The sequence below is a fragment of the Podarcis tiliguerta genome, assembly GCF_965153285.1.
Source record: "Podarcis tiliguerta genome assembly, chromosome: 7".
Taxonomy (NCBI): domain Eukaryota; kingdom Metazoa; phylum Chordata; class Lepidosauria; order Squamata; family Lacertidae; genus Podarcis; species Podarcis tiliguerta.
In genome coordinates, this window is record NC_139540.1 from 29,338,344 (window position 1) to 29,361,454 (window position 23,111).

The window sequence follows — 23,111 nt, forward strand, 5'->3', positions numbered from 1 at the left end:
CCCGTAACGCTTTAGGAAGAACGCCATTTGGATTGACCACTCAATATACATGATTGTGTAGTGTAATCTTGTGCAAGACTGTAAACATCCCCACCACCACCTAATGGGCTAGAACTACTGCATGTTTTTTGCAAAAGCAAACTTTTCAGTGAGTCAAATGCTCATCAACCATTTTATACATACTTATATGCAGTCAGCAGTCAAAAATGAAGACTGATTTTTGAGCAGAGTTTTATTGCTGTTTCAAAATTAACATGTCTTTTCCCATTATCCAGATTGCTGAAAAGGAAAAGGAATTCAGTTTTCTGCACAGCCATGTTAACAGCTTGTCCTGTGACCTCAACAGTTTGCAATCTCAAGTCGATACGGCATCTATTCTGCAGAAAGAAAAATGGAAAGAATTCTCCAATATATTAACAGCAAACAGAGCATCAATGAGCTAACTTTGGGAAGCAGTCATTCTTTTCTGCTGTTACTTTAACTCATATTTGTAGAAGATTTGCTCAAATTGAAAAGCTGCATGTTGTGCCACTTGATAAATTTTGTTTAGGCCATATTCTTACCAAGGTAATATTCAGATATGAATAAAAATAGACCTCAGTCGCAGTCTAAAAAGAAAGTAGTCATTAGCATATCCTCAGCTAATCAGTGAATGGCATCAAGGTATTTTTTAAAGCCCTTTGGGTAATTCAGTGACCAACATTCAACAAGTGGACAGGAAATGTTTTATGAATTCATTAGTCCTAAGTGAACAAATGGAATCTGCATTGTATCCTTATTGGCAGTAAGAAATGGAATCTGCATTGTATCCTTATTGGCAGTAAGAACTTCCATTACCATTGTAAAATTAGAAACCCCCTTCATCCAGATTATGATTCCACACTGAATTGCCTTAGACAAAGGGACAGCAGTTGATAAATTAATGACACCCTGCTCTAGAGGGAGGAAGCAAAAAGTTAGATATCCAAGTTGTCTTCACATAATAGTTCCTGGAAAACATGTAAAATGGGGTAAAGGGGAGTTGCAGCTCTTGGGACACTAACTCTTCTGCAAATTTCAAATGACTCAGGAGAGGGTAGATTTTGTCAGGGTACTCAATGGAATTAATCTATACGCTGAATCAAATTCTTTCATTTTCTAGAGAAGCTGTAGAGGGTTAGTTTTAACCAGGCCTTTGGTTATGTGGTATGTGCTAACATATAACTGCACTGAGGGGAGGGGAGCATGGATGGCACCCTTTAGCAATGCTAGTTCTAGACTATATTCTACACAGGATCTTTCAACAGCACAAACAAGAATTGTATACATGTACCCACCATTTAGTGGCCATCAGAAATTTTCTTCAAATGGCTTATAATCATGGACAAAGAAATACAAGACTTGAGTGTAATACCATGTACAAGAGCATAGAAATTTTAGAAAAAGTGGCCATTAGGTTATGTTTTAAGCACACGCATAGAATTTCAGGATACACAAACTTCTCTAACAAAAAGTGCTAATGACATACATGACTGAAAGGTGTTTAGCTTGTCTATTGTTAAACCAAGATGTCTATACATGATCAGAGCCAAAAGTATTTGGAGGATTTGTACCTTACTCTAAATGTATAATCACTTTCCAAAAAAGCAATTAAAAAATTAAAATTGACTTCAAAACAAAAAGTGTGAGGAGGACTGCTGCGCTGGTTTATAAAAATAGTAAGAAAACCTTTTTCAGAAGTCAAATGATCAGACATATTCTAAATGACTTTTTGATTAACATTTCACTTGACCAAGAGAATTATAGATTCTAGCACAGAGGTCTGAGATACTCAGGTTTTGGCTGCTTATTCCAATAAAATAATCCTGACAATGCTACAGAGACAGCGTATTTCGAAACAAGCAACAACATAAGACAACACTTTGAGACACGCTATTAAAAGACTTGACCAAAGATCCAAATAATTAATCTGAGGCCAACATAAGTTTAAATATGTCTACTGTAAAATTTTGTCCAAAAAATATAACCCGAACAAAAAGCACAACAATTCTGTAGTGTACCAAGTGTATATTTCAATTTACTGTATGCAATCTAACAACAAATTTGGTCATAATTTACCAGATATACATAAATGATTTAAGTAGCAAAAGGAGATTCGTTTTCAAGAGAATAAGTAAAATACATTAAGAATGTAAAGCCAGGTCCAGTTTAAGCATTAAGTGAGTAGTATGCGCTAATAAAGCAGATTTAGGTGGATTTTGGATATATATATATATATATATCTTTTTATATATATATAGATCTACCAATTGTAAACTATTTTAAGGGGAATAAATGGGGAGGAAGAATCTTTATACTATAACTTACATATTCACATAGCAGAACATTTACTTAACGTTTAAAATACTTCCCATTCATATTATCTTTGCCCACTATTTTCTACTTTGGACCCCACCAGAATTACACATTACTCATTTCAGTCTAGAACGAGACTAAGATGTATTCAGTTTTTTAAAAGTAAAACGCAAGAGCTACCCATCTGTCAGGTTTACAGTGATGTGGATTCTACCAATGAAGGTTTTGGATAGAAAAGGTTATACATTTTAATACCCATATAATCTCTGTTTCATCCTGCAGAAACAGTGTCTAACATTAAGCCATTGTTGTATTGAAAGAAGGGATAATAAAGCCGTCTCTTTAAATATATATATATATATATATCTACTTCAATCAGATGGAGCACCATTAAGATTCCATCTGTCAAAGCAATTAAGTTTACCACACAACTACCATAATTTAGTTATCAGATATAAAATAGGAAAATATACTCATTTTAAAGTTAAACTCAAATATGGTGACCCCTCAACTTATATAATACAGTACTATCACACTGGCCTAGCTATGTGTTATGGTAAATGCTGTGCATATTTATTCATTGTGACATAGAAATATATTGAATGCAGGTAGCATTCAGGTAGCTCACTTGCATTCAGGCTAGTTGAAATTGAGAATTCTAAGCATAAAAAGGTGCAATACCCTCCCTTCCCTCAGAAAAAGGCCTGAAATCATTGGTACAATATAACAAGTTTAGAAAAGATTTATGGCTACAAAAATTCAAGTTTCAATATCTCATCCAAAAACAGAAGCAAAGAGCATTGGGGATAAATAGCTCTAGAAGTTATACTAACAAATACCAATTTTTTTTAAAAAAAAGTTCCAGCAAATTAAGCTGCCAATTAAAATGTAGTTTGGTATATAAAAGAACCCCCAAAATAGGAGAGAAGCAAAAGTTCATTTTGTGTTCACTTTAATGAAGAGCAATGGGGCACAAAAAAGAAAGAAAAATGACAGCCTCATGTCTAATTTTCCACATAACAAAAATAGACAAAAGCAGACAAATTGGGTTGAACTATTTAAACCAAAAAAAAAAAAAAAAGCCAATTACATTTACTTCTGTGACACTCCTCAGATTCTAGGACTCTATGCTTTGTGATGGACTGAGGTATACAGTAGTGAATAAAAATGATAGCCAATAGGAATAGTGCTAAGAAAACATAAATTAAAACATGGGTAGCCATGCCAGAAAGTGTCTAATATAAAGTTATTTAAGTGACAAGGAGAAATTTACTTCATTCCAATCACAATCCTCCTTGTAGCTTTAAGTCATTATTGTATTTTTGGTGAAAAGTAGCTTTATGCAAACTCAAGATATCAAAAACCAGAAAGTCAGTAAATTAAATATCAATGATTAAGTTCTCCAGGACTTGTCAGCTAAATCACATCCTGACAAAACTAAAAGACTTAGCTTCATGTCATCAAGATGCTGATATTTAAACCATTGAGGGGAAGGCAAGGGAGGTGCAGCAAAATCCCCTTTCAGGAAACATGAGCCGCTAGCCCAAATTAGCTGCATTTTGTTCACAAACTATGATTGGAATCTCAATGGAGTCAACTCCAAAGATTGCAATTTGCTTCATTCGTGTTAAAGAACACATGGATGTGTAACACAAGCACAGTTATTACTATGCTTGATTAGGACCCAAATAGCTATATCCTATAAATAATAAAAAATACATTTCTTTTGATAATTGACTGTAGATGTGAGGACTCTATAATTCAACCAAATGGCTGTATGCTTTACAGTCCTGTGCAAATATCTTAAAAAAATTAATAATCCTTTTTTTGCTATAAGGCTTTGACCCTACGATTTTCACAGCAACATAACTTCCATCCAGCCTGTACCATGTTTCCAAGCCTTCAGTCCAAAAATTCAACATGGTCAATCCATGTGACGTCCAAATAAAGCATCTTAAGAAGATCAAGCCACCTCAGTCTTCTAAAGGCACAGAGACTTCCCCAGATTCATCCCATCGAGTCTGGTCGTTCTGTTCTTCTACATCATCAGGCAGCTCTTCGTCAGCCTCCCCCACTTCATTTTCTTCAAACTCTTCATCTCTAGGAAAATCTGTGTCCTGTACCTGGTCTACTCCTTCTTGCCCTCCTGGTTGAGATTTATCTGCACAGTCAACGCAAACACCGTAACGTCGAGATCCATGTCTTATTCCAACACTGGCTGCTAGCATGAAAATCTTCTTACACACCATACATTTGTACTTTTTATCCTTTTTGTGAACCTGCACAAGAAGAATCAGTGTCAATAAGTCACTTATGTTTCATATCAATCACAATTTGCTTTGACCACTGCTATTAATCCAAATTATAGTTGCACACATTGTGTATTAACTCTTTCAAAGCATGAACTCGAACTATTAACAGTTGACCCAAAATATTGAATTTCACAAGACGTCAGAAATACACCAGTGTTTCTGTAGTACAGTTAACTCACAACTTACATGCATTTAACATTCAAGCATTCCGCTTTAAGTGTCTGGCAATTTAAAAAAAAAAAAATTAAAAGGGGGGGTGGTTTATGGGGAAAAGACTTTGGCAATCTCACCCACCTTTGAACCCAATGTGCCTTGACTGTACATAATTTTGGCTTTGCGTACCATCCCCGGAACGTAACTCCCATGTAAGCTGAGAGCCGCCTCTATAACTACAATAGCTATTGACATTGTTATACTAGATACCTAACTTAAACTACAAAAACACTTCTATTCCTTACTGAATCCAGAGTTTATGTTTAACTACACTATTCCTGGGCAGTGTTTTAGAACAGTGTCAAAACCAGAAAGCAACCTGCTGGAAATACAAGTAATTAAAAAATCAGACAGTTTTAGACAAGTAACACAAGCCTGAGCCTTCCTTCCAGCCCCAGAGCTGAAGAAAGAAAGACAATTCCCTCCCCCCAACCCTGCATGACAACCCTATGACACTACTCTCTAAAACATTATGACAGGGTAATGACCTGAAAGTTCAAGGTCCCAGAAAGTGAATGTTGCAACTGTGCGTGAATTTGGCAGAAGTCTGCAACCCTAACCCCATTTACTGTGGAGTAAGCCCCACTGAATTCAACAGGACTTGCTTTTGAGCAGATATGGTTAGGATTACACTGTTAAACACATTTGATTGAAGAATTATAGACAAGGAAAAATTATTATCCACCACACCAAGCTCTCCTCAGCAGTTCACTATAGTAATTTAAAGCTGTTACATACCAAGGAATGCCTTTTTACATGCTCTCTACGAGTAAATAGCTTTCCACAAATGTCACAGCTGAAAGATCTCACTCCTGTATGAATGAGCAAATGTCTCTTTAGTGTTCTTCTGTATTTGGCTACGTAGTTACAGTGTGGACACTTCAGTTTGTTCATGATTAAAGAAGAGTCACCTAAAAATCCAAACACAACCAAATTTAATAAGTAGCAATTTGACACTCAGCAGTCAGTCATGTCCACTGATTTAACATGTCTTCCCAGAGTACATCTTGTTGAGGACAGTCCTATAAACGCAGAAGAATCATATATGAGGGGGGGGGGGGACATGGTGACCATACAAATATCAACCAATAATATAGCAACACACAAAAAGTGCTTCATGACCAATATGCAGATGTTACTGAAATCTTTTGTAGTTGGTTATTATTATCACTATTCCTGTAAGAGAGCAGATGGGAAAGGAATAAGTCAGAAGGCAAGGTCAAAAATCTTCAAGACCTATCCAGAGAAGAGAACCATCTCAAATTCAGCCTGAATATCTACCCTTAGGTAAAAAGTTGGGTTTCTCTGGAGCTCTCTGGCTTCTTCTCCTCTTCCCCCTTCTCTAAATAGAAGAGTTTCACACTTCAGGCCCTCTTTGTCCACCATCAATTCTGGATGCAATAACAACACTTGTTTTTTGGTGCCTCAGTGACACTGGAGATGGAGTTTATCCAACTTGATTACTAAGAGTAAGTATGAGTTTCTCAAAAACAAGTCACACCAGATGAGTCTCATTTCTTTTTCTTATACAGAGTGTTACAGGCTTGAAGGATCAAGGTAATGCTTTGGACATAGTATATCTTGATTTCTGACAAAGTCCCCCATAATGTTCTTGCACAGAATATCATGGTAAAATGGGCTGTTAAGCCGATTTCTAGCTGGTTGACAGACTGAACCCAAAGAGTGCTCATTAATGATTCCTTATGAACCTGGAAAAAAAGGGGCAAGTGAGGTGTCACGGGGTTCTGTCCTGGGCCTGTTGTTGTTCAATATCTTTATAAATGACTCGGACAAAGGAATTGAAAGGATGCTCATCAAATTTGCAGATGACACCAAACTCGGAAGAGTAGCTAATGCTGCTGAAGACAGAATCAAGATTCAAGATGACAACAGATTGGAGAACTGGGCACAAACCAACAAAATGAATGTCAGTAGGGACAAATGTAAGGTTCTGCACTTAGGCAGGAACAACCAGGTGCACAAATATAAAGTGGGTGACACATGGCTTACTAGCAGTACATGTGAAAAGGATCTAGGGGTCTTGGTGGACCACAAGCTTAACGTGAGTCAACAGTGTGATGCAGCAGCAAAAAAACAAAAAAACAACTAATGCTATTCTAGGCTGCATCAACAGAATTATAGAGTCCAGATCAAGGCAAGTAATAGTGCCACTTTATTCTGCCTTGGTCACACCACACCTGGAATACTGTGTCCAGTTCTGGGCACCACAATTTAAGAAGGATGTTGACAAACTAGAATGTGCAGAGGAGGGCAATCAAGATGATCAAGAGTTCTGGAAACCAAACCTTATGAGGAGCGGTTGAAGGAGTTGGGTATGTTTAGCCTGGAAAAAGAGACGGGGAGGAGATATGATAGCCATCTTCAAATATCTCAAGGGCTGTCACAAGAGTGAACAAGCAGGTTTTCTCCTGCACTGGAACTAATGGCTTAAAGTTACAAGAAAGGAGATTCCAACTAAACATCAGGAAGAACTTTCTGACAGTGAGAGCTGTTCGGCAGTGGAACAGACGCCTTCCAGAGGTTGTGGATTCTCCTTCCTTGGAAGTTTTTAAGCAAATATTGCATGGTCATCTGTCATAGATGCTTTAGCCAAGATTCCTGCCTTGCAAGGGGTTGGACTAGATGACCTTCAGGGTCACTTCCAACTCTACAATTCTATGAACTTGGAGACTTAATAATATCTGTTGACCCTGTTTTAGTTCTGGTTTGCATATCAGATGAAAGAGTGCCAATGCAATGCTCTTCCCTTGGGATTTACCTGCACCTTCCTAAAAACTGAATGGAATATGTGTATCAGGCATGGCTGACCCTTTTCAGCCTGAGAGCAGCATTACACATGCATACCACATACATAGGGACACAACACACAGGCATGTAGTCTCCAAGCTCACCATTGCTCCATCTCAGATCCTATAAGCAAGGGGAGATCTACATCCCCACTGTCTCACTTGTCTGGTCAGAGACTGAAACCTTTCTACTCACCACTAGCCATCTCTATCTGCTCTTTCACTATTAATCAATTATTAACTGCAAGTGTTAGCTGTTTCTGCAAGCAGTGACTACTTCCAAATATTATTGTGAGAGACCATATTTCAGAGCTGGTGGTCACCAGTGCCACCTAGTGACTTCAAATGGAGAACAAAATTAAAGCAACATTGTAGTTCATCAACAGACAGAAAAAAGTTCCCAAGTACCATAGATACCGTCTATGAGCAAATAGTTTATGAGAAAGCTAATAGTAAGACAGTTATTTTGCTTCCTGGTGAAAGTTAGAAATCACAAATATAAGAAGAGTAATCGCATAGATACTTAATACTTGCCATTTTCCCAGGTTTCTTTTGGCCAGGATTCAGGCAACAAGCCATACTTGAAATCGTTTGAAGAACCTGGTAACAATCCAAACTTGAAATCACTTGAGATACCTGGAAACATTCCAAACTTGAAATCATTTGAGGTACCTGTTGAAAGATGTTATAGGGGGAAATTATATAAAAAACATTAAGTACACATGATTGCTTTATCTATACAGTAGCCTGTAAAGAATGCAGACATTTTTAAAAAATTCTATCTTTGGCAGAAGCCACTGTGAAGTAGTGAGACTTGTATACTGCTGCACAGGCACAGTGGTCATGCACTGGCATTTAGCTAAGCCTGAATACAAACCCTGCAACAGGTGAAGGTGGGTGGGTAGTGAAACAAACTGTACATCACTGTCACTGGCTAGACAGATTTCTTTACCCGCTCAGAGGAACAGCCTGACATCCTGTACTGGCACAATATTGTGGCAGGCAAGCACAGATTAATGCAAAACAAAAACAAAGTGACTTTCCACAATCCATTTTTTATGGTAGGGTTGCAAGGACAAAGAACTCCCTATAGCTTTTCATTTGTTATGTTTTCATGCTGATCTTCCTCCTAAAGGCATGCCAGGTTGCATACAGGCAATCAAATAAAATAAAGACTCATAAAAATTGTAGCAAGTGAGGAAGTAGTAACAGTTTCGGAAGGACCTGCATTTACCCAACATTTCTTCCCCAAAGCTGGTAGCAGAAGAGGTACTATCAAAAAGGATCTAAAATATGGCAAGAACAACAGAGACTCTCTCCTGAAGTCCTCACCACACTAAGCACTTGTGGTTTTACATTACAGGCACACTATTGAATAAAACTGCTTAATAGTCATTCCCACCTACCACATTCAAGAGAAAATCCAAACAGTAAACAAACAGTAGATCTGCAACTGAAACTAATTCATCCTGGGAGATAAGTGAAACTCAGCCTCCACAGATGAACTTGGACCTAAACAGCCACACCTATTAAATGGTTGTACACAATGTGCAAAGCAAACGCACAAGGGGGGAAAGACTGCAATGGGAAAGGGGGTGCACTTGAGCATTCAGTTAAAGTACCTGAAGTCATTTGTGCACAGCCCAATGAGCTGCATTTCAGGATCTAACCGCATTAACTGCAGCCCAAGCAATATCACTATAGTCAATACCTTCCCTCACCACAAGCTACTGTAAACTTCCCACAATGCTCTCAATGTACCTAGAACCAATCAGGATGCAGCTGACTACAACAGCATGGGAGCATCTTCTCTCCATAAGCTGCTGCCCTAACATATTGCCACCAGCGGTCAAAACTCCCACTGTTCTCTAGCAGAGTTTGTGACACAGAATTTCATTAATGTTAGCAGTTTCTGAGCTCTGGGTGCAGTACTGCATCTAAGATGTCAGACTGAAACTGCCACTGCTGGAAAGAAAGGAGGACCTTTTTCTGCCTCCCACTTCCAGCCACTCCCTGAAGACTGGAGAAGGGACCCTCATAAAAATATTAGGGGAATGGGTAGGGGAAGTATGGCTTTGTTTTTTGCAGTCTTCAGAGGAAGACTAGACCTTGTGAAAAATGAACATAAGACTTTATCTGCAGTTCATTCATTTTCAGATTTGCAATCTTGTTATAAAAAAGTGCGCCGAGACACTCTGTTATGGCGCCCATAACCTAGATTTAATGTGCCATTTAGCTCCTAGCTTTCATACCTCAGTTTCTAACACTGATTGCTACTAGTAAGCGTCAATAAAAGTCTTACCATATATGAAATCCTCTTACTCCCACAGGCACACCTACTTGACTTATTGGCCAGTACAAGTAAGATCTTGAGCAGAAAGCATAATTCTATGGTAAAGCTAATCCTCTACAAGTCAAAGTCACAAGTTTGATTTCCACTGTCTCTGGCAACTGAGGCCTGTTCCAGGAACATTCAATACTGTATAATGGATTAGCTTTGCTTTCCTCGGCTATTTCTATCAGCAATCTAAGCTTGTAACTGTCATTGTTAGCTACCCTGGGATGATTTTTACCTGCCCTAGGCTTCCTTTATAGTATGGACATAAAGAAATAGTAGTAGTAAGTAACAACTATATTTTAACCCTTTCATCCTGGCAACATCATTCCAATGGCAATCATGCATGAGGATCCTGAGGTGCTGGTCTGGGGACTACAATTGACTACAATAGAGTATACTTCTATTCAGTGGTAAACCAAATCAAGTGGGAAAATACTGTTAAAAGAGTAGACCCACTTAAATCAATACTTAAGTCTTAGGTTCGCCAATTTCAATGGCTTAATACTGCTCAGGCTTTACTGCAGCAGTGTACTTTTTTATATAAAAAATGTTCATATTATTGCATTCTCAGAGTTAATGCCACATGCAGTTTGGCCTTGAGAAGGAATAATGCTTCTTAAAGATGGTGCTTGCCATCCAAAGCTTTTATAAGTACTTATATTTTTAAAAAAATCTGCTGCTGATTCATTAAGGCACTTTTAGTTGATTAAACTTTTAAAAATGATTAACACTGCAAGTCTAGATTTTACCCAAACAGTATAAATCAAAAGTTTCTGCCAATTTGAAATATATTTATTTTAGCCTTTCCAAGATTGATGCAACAATTCTTTAATAATTAAAAGAGCTACAGCAGATGGTACTTTGCTGCCACAACAGTAACAGAAATACTTACCGTATATACTCGAGTATAAGCCGACCCAAATAAAAGCCGAGGCACCTAATTTTAGCACAAAAAACTGGAAAAACCTATTGACTCAAGTATAAGCCGGTTCACCACACCACAAACCTGGTGGTGGTGGCAGCGGTGGTGGAAGAACAAGCAACCTGAAAGGACCCTCACTCAAGTATAAGTCAAGGGGGGCTTTTTCAGCATAAAAAATGTGCTGAAAAAGTCAGCTTATACTCGAGTATATATGGAATTTTATTGTCTTGCAATGCAGAAACCACAGGTCTTCAAATTGGCTCTTTGGAGTGCATGACCTGCAGTTTGCACGCCAGTTGTCACCTATGTTGCTTCACTATGAGTATGCATCTTGTAAGCCAGTGGGCTGCCTGGATCTGCAAATGTAGGAGAAAGCATCTCCATGCAATCATGTCAATATCCCACATCAAATTCACTGTCCCACAGGCTTACCAGATGAGCTACAAGGCCACTAAAAATTGTTTATAAAAGCTAACAGAAACTCCTTAGAACAATAAGTTTCCAAGGTAGGATGGTTTAAATTGAGCCACAACCATCGGGAGGGAAATTGTGTCCAAGATGCAAATCTTGACCGAGTAGCATTCTGTCTATAACAAAGACATTACTCTTACATCCCTGTCTCCCCAGACACACCCCCCCCCATTTATATAAATGAATGGAAAATCCAATACAAACTCAGCAATATGCAACACCACACTCGTTTGCTATGGCAGGCAGGCATCAAGTCTTTGAGAGTCAATCTAAGCCTGATGAAATCCTATATCATATTGAAATCACTGAGGCTTTCAACAAAGGCCTTCAACAATTTAGCCAAGAAGCCTGTTAGGCAGCAAACGCACCAGCAGCTGGTATCAGGCCAACAGTCCAAATATTCCAAGTCTTCATATCATTTAACCCATCCTTCAACATTAGCTCCACACAAATCTATAACTGGCATAGGTTTGACCCTGCCATCTCTCCACCACAGAATTAGATTCCAATTAATGTATTAGCTTTCATACAAAAATACATCTTAGTAGGAATTATCCAGCCAGGGCTTAATAACTGTTAAGAACAGGTCATCCCTGTTTAGAAACACCAGAAAAAGTAGGTGTCCAGAAATTTCAGCTGTGGATCAGTCCTTGCTTTCAGGTCAGCACTGTCCTGCCAATTTTTCTTCGGAAAAAAATGTGTGGGTTTCTCACATATAAAATGAGATGCTGCTATTTCCCTTCTTCTAAAGAATTCTTCTCTCTATGTGCTAAGATATGTAGAAAGTCTGATGGAATGCAATTCTCTTACTGCTACCAAACACTTGTAACAAAACAAATTACAGACAACCCCCAATTTGTACAGGGGTTGAGTTCCTGGCCCCCCCCCCCACGTAAGCCCCCCCTCACCCCACCCCTTTGCCCAGCCATTTCTGGGTTGCAGCAATGCATGTGTGCACTGAACAAGCGTAGAATGGCCCTTGCCTGAACACTCTCGCATTTTGCACCAGATACAAAGACTAAAAGTAGAAGAAACTGTTTCAGACTTTCTCCAAAGCAGAATGAGACACAAGATCCCATTCCTCCTCTAAATACCAGTTGTCTCCTGTGCTCAACATGATATATATATATTTTTAAAAAGCAACCTACACCTCCATATTTCATGCTGGAAATCTGGATTAGTAGGCGTTATTTTCCTCAGTAGATGTGGTCACTGATAGAATTCAGTTTATGGTCACTATTGGTGGCGATATGCAAATGTTTGCAGGCCCAGTGGGTAAAAATGTTTAAATCTTCTCATAGATTTTTGATGTGTTCTGGAATCTATAAACATTTTAACCTACCCTAAGGACAGATACCACGGAAAGAATGATGGTACCGATATTACCATGGGATGTTGCATATTAAGCTAATCTCTGAACAAGAAAGTACAAGACCATGGATTATTTGAGTTAAAAGTAACAGCAACATGGAAAGTAATCTTACATGTCAATTGCTTAATTTTCTCACAGAATCCCTTAAAGACCTACATCATTGTATATATCCATGTGAACGTACAAATGAAAATGATTTAAACATTTAAATGCACAGAACACTCAAGGCACAGCTGCATGAGCTTTGCAATTTTCAGAACAAGAGAAGCAAAAGTTTGCAAAAAAAAATGTTAAAAAATTAGCACACATTTAGTCTGAATAAATAAGTCAGCATGTAATAGCCATAGAAAATGGGTAGGGTATCAAATGCCTGTCCACTAAAAACCCGACTGAACCCTTCTGGCTATGAATATTTCATCAGCCTGAATAACAAAATTTAAAACAGATAGATTTAATTTTATCTTAATTTTGCAGGCAATGCATCTTTGTTTTGCAGGCATGCAAAATAAACATTGGTTTGTTGCAATACTACAAATAGCTACTGACAGATACTATACAAATAGATACTGATATTCTGATAGACTATTCCGATAGGTCATACTCCAACGTAAAGGGGACAGAAGAATGTAGTCTCATTCTTGAGGACTGTTTGTATCATGGCCTGAATATATACTCACGCAGTTAAGTCAGCAAGTCAACCTAGGATTTAGCAAGAGTAAATATTTTGAGTGTGTACTGAGAAGCACTATATGAGCAAATGTGTTGTACAGATGACTCACAATTTGCATGGGGGGTAGGTTCCAGGAACTGCATGAAAAGCCAAAATCGCCTACTGCCAGAACCAACCCAGAACTGCCTCCACACGACCATCGCTACCTGTGTGAGACCTTCTCAGAGCCCAGTAAGCAAGGAAGAGGTCTTAAAACAGAACTTTCCAAACCTTTTACGTTGGTGACACACAATGTAGACATGCATCATTTTGTAACACAGTAATTCAGTGTTACTAGCAAATTGGAGGTTAACTAACCCCTTTCCAGCCCGAGGAGGAGGGCGGGGAGCATTTGCATGACAGTGCAGCCAACACACTTAATGTTTCAGGACAGTTTGGAAAGCTTTGCCTTAAAAGCTCTTTCTAAGACAGAAAAACCTGGCTCAGGGAAGATTTCACATGAGCTCTAGAGATCATTGCAAGATATCAGATGGCTAATAAGCTAGTTTCAACACACTCACATATCCTCCATTCAGACAAGGAAGAAGTATTATCAGAGTGCAAGGACTCATGCAAGCTAGGCAAGAACACTTAAAGAAGGTGAGAAGCAGGGTGAATGAGGGGTGTGGCTGGGCAGACTCAAGAGCTACATACAGAGACCTGGAAGGCTGCATTTGTCCCTGTGGCCCAAGGTTCCCCACTCTGGCCCTAGAGAATTATTCTAATTTAGCATGTTTAATGTTGAACTGGGGAGCTTGACTAATACAGTGGTACCTTGGTACTCGAAAAGCTTGGCTCCCAATGCCATAAACCTGTAAGTGTTCTGGTTTGCGAATGTTTTTCAGAAACCGAATGTCAGACGTGGATTCCACTTGAGTACAGGAAGCTCCTGCAGCCAACTGGAAGCCGCGGCTTTGTTTTCGAACAGTTTCGGGAATCGAATGGACTCCCAGAATGAATTAAGTTCGAGAACCAAGGTACCACTGTACTGGACTTGCAACTGACAGACAATCAATGTTACTAATGAATTTATAACACAGAACCTTTTCCATGAGAAAAAGATACAGGAAACTTTTCTACAAATTTTTCTACTCCACTGCTCCAAATGCTTCCTGATAATTGTTATATAAAACAATGTACTCCTGAGTGTTTCAGACTCTTCCATCTTCTGCTGGACATGAAAGTAACTGGTCTAATGCAGAAATATACACCAAATCAATGAACGTGCTAACATGAGCCAAAAGTTACTTCTTAGAAACTGGTTCTGATTGGTGAAAAAATGAAAAATATATATTTAAGAAAAAGGCTGCCGCACCCCAGCAGATAAAAAGGTCTTTGGTGGTAATGTGAACCCTGTCAGGAGCTATAATGCCAGGAACCCATATGATGAAATAGTAGCCTATTCAGAACAAAGTGCAAACACAATAGGACTGGAAAGCTAGAACGTTTAAAATTGCTGCATCCACAATCTTGGTCATGTCATTAAGTCAAAATCTTCACCATTATTATAATTTAAAACACAGAAATGGTGTTAAGATGCCTATTCAGTAATTTCTCCTTAAATATGTGATCTTGGAAAATTTAATAACCAATATAAAATAATTACCTATGTGACTTAAGAACGCTGAAGCAGTGGGCAACTATGAAAGGAAGAAGCCTTTCAGAAGCAAACAACATCTACACCTTTTGTGGCACTGAAAAGTCAGATTGCCCCACCATCTCCCTTTAAGGGTTGGCCCATTTTAAATCAAATTATAAAACCAACTGCCATTCCTGCTTTTACTTATAAAAGGCTCGAGTGTCTCAGAACAGCACAGCAAAGGAAGCATTATTTAAGAGTCCTTGGCACCCCTACCTTAAATGTATCACTTCTAAGACACAGAACAAAGCGGTTGCTACAATAAAGTAAATCTAATTTTAAAATTAAACTAGCCTAAATTGGAAAAGTGTGTTATAGAGGAACAAGTTTACACCCAGACAGCACATTTTACTCCACGTGAGAGGTTGTTCTAAACAGATTTACGACAAGTCAATGAATATAACAAACCATGGTGCTTAGGATAACTATGCTACTAGTATTTACCTGCTTCTTCTTTGATAAACTGCAAGTCTTCTTCTGGATATTGGACCGATGATTGAGTAGCTGCACATTCTTCTAATGTTTCTTCATTATTGGGTGGTATATTGTAAACAAACCTTTTAGCAGTTTGGTTTTTCCTTCTTGCTTTTCCAGGTTCTTGAAGCGATTGTCCCTGTGAGCTCATATCATTCCATACGAACACCTTTCCCTCACCTTGAGATTCATTTTCAGCCATTTCAGGTGAGCTGTCCTGGACCCAATCATGCATTTGGTAATTTTCAGATTGGCTCTCATCTATGCAGTAGCCATCATTTTCAGTTTTTATACTGCTTGCCAAGTTAGTAAGATTTCGTGTGGCCCAAAAACTAGCAACTTTCTGATCCCTTGAAGACAATCCATCCCTGCTAACAGACCTTCTATTGTAATCCACAACGACAGCTTCTGGGGCTTCTGATTTTATACTTATATTTAAGGCATCTTTGATAAAATTGCGACAGGATTGGACAACCTCTGTCATTTGAAGGTAGCTGGCCACTGACATTACTTCAATTGCATTCTGGCTTGTAAGCACAAGGTTGCCAGAATATAGGAAGTCCAAGATGACAGAGAAGCCTTGAACAGCAACAACATCTAAGTAGGTAACAGTGGTTTGGTTACGGCTTTCTTTGTTTGTAAAGCAATATAGAGTCTTGAAGAAACGGCTGCCTGCAACCAGGATGTTTTTGTGAGCCCTGAAGACCTTTCCACTCACTACAATATGAACATCACAAAGAATGCCCTTTTTTCTCTGCTCATTTAGTTCTTGTAATAGTTGATAGCAGTAAGAGTTCTCATTTGGCCTAATGTTGTAATCACAATCTCTCTCATTAGCCAATTCCGATGTTACTTCAGATTCCTGTAATTGAGAATGGAGAAATTAAGAAGTTAGCATCTAAGTACTGACTTTTTGGTTTTAAGTTCCAAATGAATAAGGCTATTTTTTAAAAATTTCTAACTTCCCAATTAAATAAGTATTTTGCTTACTGCTCAGCCCACAGCCGCCCCATCATTCAGTTCAACAAAACATACACTTAAAAAGTGGTATCATGCAGCCTACACAAATCAAGGGTTCTCAACTATTTCAACTCATTATTTCTTGACTCTATGGTAAACTTTACTACCAAATGGATTAGAAATGCCTTTTTGATAACAAGCAGATAAGCTATATTAAGGATACAACCTCATGCTGTTTCCAGCTGCTTAGGAGAAACAGGCACTGTTCCCTCACTGAAGAATGCAACTGCATTTAGAATCACGAGTTGGAAGGGACCACCAAGGGTCATCTAGTCCAACCCCCTGCAATGCAGGAATCTCAACTAAAGCACCCATGACAGATGGCCATCCAAGCTCTGCTTAAAAGCCTCCAAGGAAGGGGAGTCCACAACCTCTCAAGGGGAGTCCACCAGCTCTTACTGTCAGAATGTTCTTCCTGATGTTTGGTTGGAATCTCCTTTCTTGTAACTTGAAGCCATTGGTTTGAGTTCTACCCTCCAGAGCAGGAGAAAAAAAGCTTGCTCCATCTTCCACCATGTGACAGCTCTTTAGATATTTGAAGATGGCTATCATATCTCCTCTCAGTCTCCCCTTTTCCAGGCTAAACATACTCAACTCCTTTAACAGCTCCTCAGAAGACTTGGTTTCCAGAACCCTTGATCATCTTGACTGCCCTCCTCTGCACATTCTAGTTTGTCAACATCCTACTTAAATTGTGGTGCCCAGAACTGGACACGGTATTCCAGGTGTGGTGTGACCAAGGCAGAATAAAGAGGGATTATTACTTGCCTTGATCTGGACTCTAAACTTCTGTTGATGCAGCCTAGAACAGCATTAGCTTTTTTTGCTGCTGCATCACACTGTTGACTCATGTTAAGTTTGTGGTCCACAAGACACCTAGATCCTTTTCTCACGTACTGCTAGTAAGCCAAGTCTCCCCCTACCTTATATTTGTGCTACTGATTCTGCCTTCCTAAGTGCAGAACCTTACTTTTGTCCCTACTGAAATTCACATTGTTGGTTTGGGCCCAGTTCTCCATTCACTCTGCTAAGGTCATATTGAATCCCAATTCTGTATTCAACACCGTTAGCTACCCCTCCAAGTTTGGTGTCATCTGCAAATTTGATGAGCATTATCTCAGTTCTTTCATCCAACGATCTCAAAATAAGGTGATTAATCCTTTGCTATAGAAATAAAACTCAGCCAAGCACACACTGCAAGGAGTGTCTACTCATCCCTGCTTCACTTCTAGATAGTCCCAGCATAAGTCCACTGGCCATTCTTTACTCCTCATGATACAGCCTACAATATTTCCCTTTCAAGCCAGGAACTATGGATTCAAATCAGGAACACCAAGAAGAGCCCAAAATGGGCCTCTCATAAGCCTCATTCACTTGCACTAACAAGGCAATTCTCACATATGCTAGCTAACAGAACTACTAAAAGGGGAGAGCAATATTCCCAGGTGTTCTAAATCAATATTTTTTCCTATCTCTTTCCAGCCTCCTATTCTCTCCTTTCCTAGCTAGCACAGTGAACAAATATATATTCCCTGTTCTCTCTGCACCCAAGGTTTTTCACAAGCTTTCCTCCAAAATTTATGGGCTGAGTTTTTAGCTGGCCTGCCACCTTAGTCCTATCTAACAAATTGAAGGGGAAATATTTATATAAATATAAATAGGACAATTTTTTATCTTGATTAACAAAACTGTTATAATAAGGAGCCAGGAAGGAGTGGAGAAGCAGTTCCACTGGCATATTCAAAGCCCTGCTGACCCACATCGGCCAGGGTGCACATGTGCTGCTGTTTTAAAATTAATTTCTGCTATACTAGCTCCAGGCTAGAGTAACCAAGGATGAAGCCCTTGAAGTGATCCATGGAGCTTTTGATCCTGTGAATCCAAAGTTGAAGGTGCGCCTGTTTCAGAGTTTACTGACACAGCAGAGCCCCCTCACAAGAGGAGTTCCTCTCACCCTCAGCCAAAACACCCTCATCCTCCATATTAATAGTCAGTGGTGCCTTTCTTCCTTGCACAAGTTACACACCCAGAAAAAGTATAGATGATTCCACTGTCTTTGCCTACCAAACCAATAATCTCAGTTAACACAATTGTGGGTATCAACTAACACTCCCTCCAAAGCAATGGGACTAGAACTCTTTGTATCCTAGGCAGAAAGAGGGCGGGGGGGGGAGCAACAGTAGCACACACATACGCCTTTGATACTCACGTGAAGGCAACTGTTAGTTGCTGCAAAATGCTACATCAAATTCACCTTTGTCATGCACACTTTCAACCTAATCTGTCCTGTGCAGCAGCTCTACACACCAGAAGTTGGTGGTTGCTCTAGCAACACAAACCCATGTTGATATATGGGTATAAAGCCAGAGGCTGGGATGTGAACCCAGTTACAGTAACTGCTGTATCATCTAATAACTTGATACAGCTGGTAATGGGATATAGCTGAAAACGTATGACAATGTAAGCAATGCATTTGTTAATTGGAGCACAATTAATTCAGGATTCAGCAACCAAAACCTGACTTTGGCTTGTTCCCAAAGTGCCCCATGCTTGAGCAATAGATATTTAGTGGTTTTATTATTCATTATCATTCAAGTTAAGTCTTTATGATTACCTTATTTCTTTTTTAAAAATCTCAGTATACATATTGGAGAACATGTGACAAAAATACAAGACCTGATGTCAGAGTCAATATAGCACCTGAAAAAAGTTACTATTAATGTAAGAACTATCCCCATATGGGACAGTTGCATATTCCTGCATTGCAGAGGGTTGGACTTGATGATCCTCAGGGTCCTTTCCAACTCTGCAATTCTATGATACTTTGTAATAAGTGATTCTAAACCAATATAATGCTAAACAATTCTTCTATGTATCATGCTAAACAATTCTTCTATGATACTTTGTAATAAGTGATTCTAAACCAGTATCATGCTAAACAATTCTTCTTTAAAAACTCATGTGCCAAAGGTATTTTCTAGAAATTTAGTTACCAATTACCAATTTGTGGAGTGTGACAAGAGCAGTAGCAGATCTTGATTGCACCTGGAAAGGGGTGGACTATACCTTGTGGTAAGAGTGGCTCAGAACCCTGCCCAGCTGCCAAATAAGATTAGAAACTCGCTCAATCTCTGTATTAAAACAAGCTATGATTACCAGTAACTACCACTATGCCATTGCAGCTCTAATGCTGAACTATAATGAATGCTAACTAGTGAAGATGCAGGCAAGCCTAATGGTGAGTAACAAGAAGACCGCTCAGGGCACCCCAAATTGTCAACTCATGTCTGAACTTGGATCAATTACCAAAAGACTGCCTAATACCAGAATTCTTTGTAAGAATCTAGCAAGCAGTAAGTAATTATATTATTATTATTATTATTATTATTATTATTATTATTATTATTATTATTATTTCTTATTTGTATCCTGCCCTCCCCGGTCAAAGCCAGGCTCAGAGCGGCTAACAGCAAGTAAAAATAGCACAGTGCACATAAAATCACATAGTCAATTAATTAAAATACATTCTAAAATCAATTCAGAATCAAATTAATGGCAACCATTGTGTTAGGGTTCTATGAGGATTACAGAAGGAGAGAGGGGGTCAGACTGTGCCTTGGCCAAAGGTCTGGCAGAACAGCTCCGTCTTGCAGGCCCTGCAGAAAGATGTCAAGTCCTGCAGGGCCCTAGTCTCTTGTGACAGAACGTGCCACCAGATCGGGGCCACAGCAGAAAAAGCTGTGGCTCTGGTTGAGGCCAGCCTAACCTTCCTGTGGCCCGGGATCTCCAAGATGTTTATATTGGAAGACTGTAAGGTCCTCTGTGGGACATGCAGCCATACCACAGGTTATGAACGCTGTGGGTTGTGCATTTTTCGGGTAACTGACTGCACCGAACCCGGACGTACCAGAACGGGTTACTTCCGGGTTTCGGTGCTCACGCATGTGCAGAAACACAAAATGATGCCACGTGCATGTGCAGAAGCGTCGAATCGCATCACGCCCATGCACAGTGCTGCGGGTTGCAAACGTGCCTCCCGCACGGATCATGTTCACAACCCGAGGTATGACTATACCAGGAGAGGCGGTTGCATAGGTACAAGGGTCCTAGACAGTATAGGGCTTTAAAGGTTAAAACCAGCACCTTAAACCTGATCCTGTACTCCACCGGCAGCCAGTGCAGCTGGGTATAGCACCGGGTGAATGTGATCCCGTGGCAAGGACTCTGTAAGGAGTCTCGCCATGGCATTCTGCACCTGCTGGAGTTTCTGGGTCAGTCTCAAGGGCAGCCCCACGTAGAGTGAGTTACAATAATCAAGCTTGGAGGTGACCGTCGTGAGGATCACAGCGGCTAGGTCAGGGCGAGAGAGGTAAGGAGCCAACCGCTTAGCTTGGCGGAGATGAAAAATGCCGCCTTTGTTATAGCTGCAACCTGTGCCTCCATAGAAAGGGAGGTGTCAAAGATTACACCTAAACTCTTAACAGACAGCCCTGGCACTAATTGCGCCCCTGAAAGAGATGGGAGTTGGCCCCTCAATCCCATATCGTCCCAACCCAGCCAAAGGACCCCTGTCTTTGAAGGATTTAACTTCAACTGGCTCCCACGTAACAATCCAACCACAGCTGGAAATATTCACTGGTGGTTGATTTGTATCAACTTGCTGGAAAAAAACCTGAAAAACTGTGTGAGGGGGCACATAAAGATGTTGAAAAGCATCGGGGAGAGTATCGCACCCTGCGGCACTCCACACACCAAGGAGTGGCGCAATGACAGTCCCCCCCCCCCCAAAGTGCCACCCTCTGTCCCTGACCAGAGAGAAACGAGCACAGCCATTAAGGGCTGCGCCCTGGATCCCCACATCGGCGAGGCGGTGGTACTAGGTTAATGTGCAGACAAATCAACAGCGAGCCAAAACCACTGAGCTACCATTTACTGCCTAATCCTATGGTCTTGGGAAGACCTGTATTTACTCATTTCTTCTGCAAGCTGACCTACATTTGTTCATTTCTTATGCAACTTAATCAATTGAAAGGCAAGGTAGAAATCTATAATTGGTAGCAGGGTTAGAAACTCAAGATGACACCTTAAATCTAGGTTACAGTTGCCACAATGGAATGTCTAGGTACCATTTTTTCATGCAATGAAATTTATTATTATTATTATTATTATTACTACTACTACTACTACTACTACTACTAACTACTACTACTTTCATTTCTATACCACTTTATATTTTAATGTAAAAATTTCAAAGCGGTTTACAACACATTAAAACATCAAATCAAACAATCCAGAATAAAACAAATTCAAGCTTCAAAAAAAGTATTTCAGATCCTTCTCTAAGTGACATTTTGTTTAATTTATATAGCTGCCCCATAGCAGTAGTACCCTAGGAAGCCAGGGGGTGTAGCGGTTAAAGTGCTGGACTAAGACATGGGAGCTTAGGATTCAAATCCCCACTCAGTCATGAAGCTCACTGGGTGACCTTTGGTCAGTCACAGCCTCTTAACCTACCTCACAGGGTTGTCATACAGATTAGCGGGGGGGGGGGGTTTGAACCATGCACTCCTTCGAGAAAAAGGTGGGATATAAATACAATAAATAAGCTCTTCTGGTTTACCTGCTTAAGAAAGCTGGAGAGGCCAGCCAGATGGAGATGTCGGTCGCCAACCTGGCGTCCAGAGATCTCCACGTGGTCACAGATAGACCTGCTACAATCACAAAATGCACCTGGTGGATTTCTAACTCTGATTGGTAGAATAGGTTACTGTCCACATTGCAACTTTTTATAGAAAAATATTAAGTACAGCCTTTCCCTCCAAGACAAAATGCTCCTTTTCATTCAGAATCCTCAAGTCAACATACGTTTTAAAAAGAAAAAGGTAAACAGTCAACAAGGCTGATAGGATCATTTTCTTTCCAAGCAAAGAGCTGACACTTAAAACGATGGCAGATTTTGAAATATTTTCTTCATGCCCAATTATATAGAAACAATATAAATAATTTCATGTCACTGCTGGTCTTTAGCTGTGATTTCCACATTTCTAATTTTTCTTAAAATCTATTTTTTATTTATGAAGTTAGCAGTTATACCACACTGTTGACCACTACAGTTTACATTTTAACTTTTTAATATGTGATACAGTTACTTATATCACAATCCTATATGTGTCTTGGAGGAAAGTCCCAGTAAATTCAATGGGGCTTACTTCCCAGCGACAGAGTACAAGAATGGAGCCCTAGCATTTCAGCTAAACAGGAGAGGTACACCCCACTGCACCTCTCCAGATATGTATGCCAAGACATCTAGATAAAACATAGAAAATATTAAAACACAGGTGTACAATTTCATTAGAAATGCACAGGGTGTAAATACACTACATCTCTATTTTCCAGCCACTAACAAGACTTCGACTATTGTGACTCAGTCATATTTGGGCTAGAAAACTGGGGTTGGGTTTTTTTGCTGTATTTTATTAATTACTGACATTTTTAATTAT

General features: G+C 39.5%; 2 protein-coding genes across 3 annotated transcripts in view; one reads left to right on the forward strand and one right to left on the reverse strand.

Moving 5' to 3' along the window:
• LOC310682406 (uncharacterized protein) overlaps positions 1-1,661 on the forward strand; it is a 26,490-nt gene extending 24,829 nt beyond the window's left edge. Inside the window, exon 11 of one of the 2 annotated variants that reach the window (XR_014513894.1) lies at positions 276-406. Coding sequence is in view for 1 of the 2 variants with exons in the window: in XM_083451259.1 (XP_083307385.1) it covers positions 276-443 (168 nt within the window). In the remaining variant the exon portion in view is untranslated. Of the gene's footprint in view, positions 1-275 lie in introns of both variants that reach the window. The other variant, XM_083451259.1, reaches the window with a different exon arrangement.
• Positions 215-23,111, reverse strand: part of ZBTB10 (zinc finger and BTB domain containing 10) — a 28,281-nt gene continuing 5,384 nt past the window's right edge. Inside the window, exons 2-6 of the mRNA XM_083451027.1 lie at positions 15,562-16,453; positions 8,201-8,338; positions 5,598-5,770; positions 838-4,613; positions 215-377 (exon numbers count right to left, since the gene is read on the reverse strand). Of these exons, the coding sequence (XP_083307153.1) occupies positions 4,308-4,613; positions 5,598-5,770; positions 8,201-8,338; positions 15,562-16,453 (1,509 nt within the window). The 3' untranslated portion in view covers positions 215-377; positions 838-4,307. The remainder of the gene's footprint in view (positions 378-837; positions 4,614-5,597; positions 5,771-8,200; positions 8,339-15,561; positions 16,454-23,111) is intronic.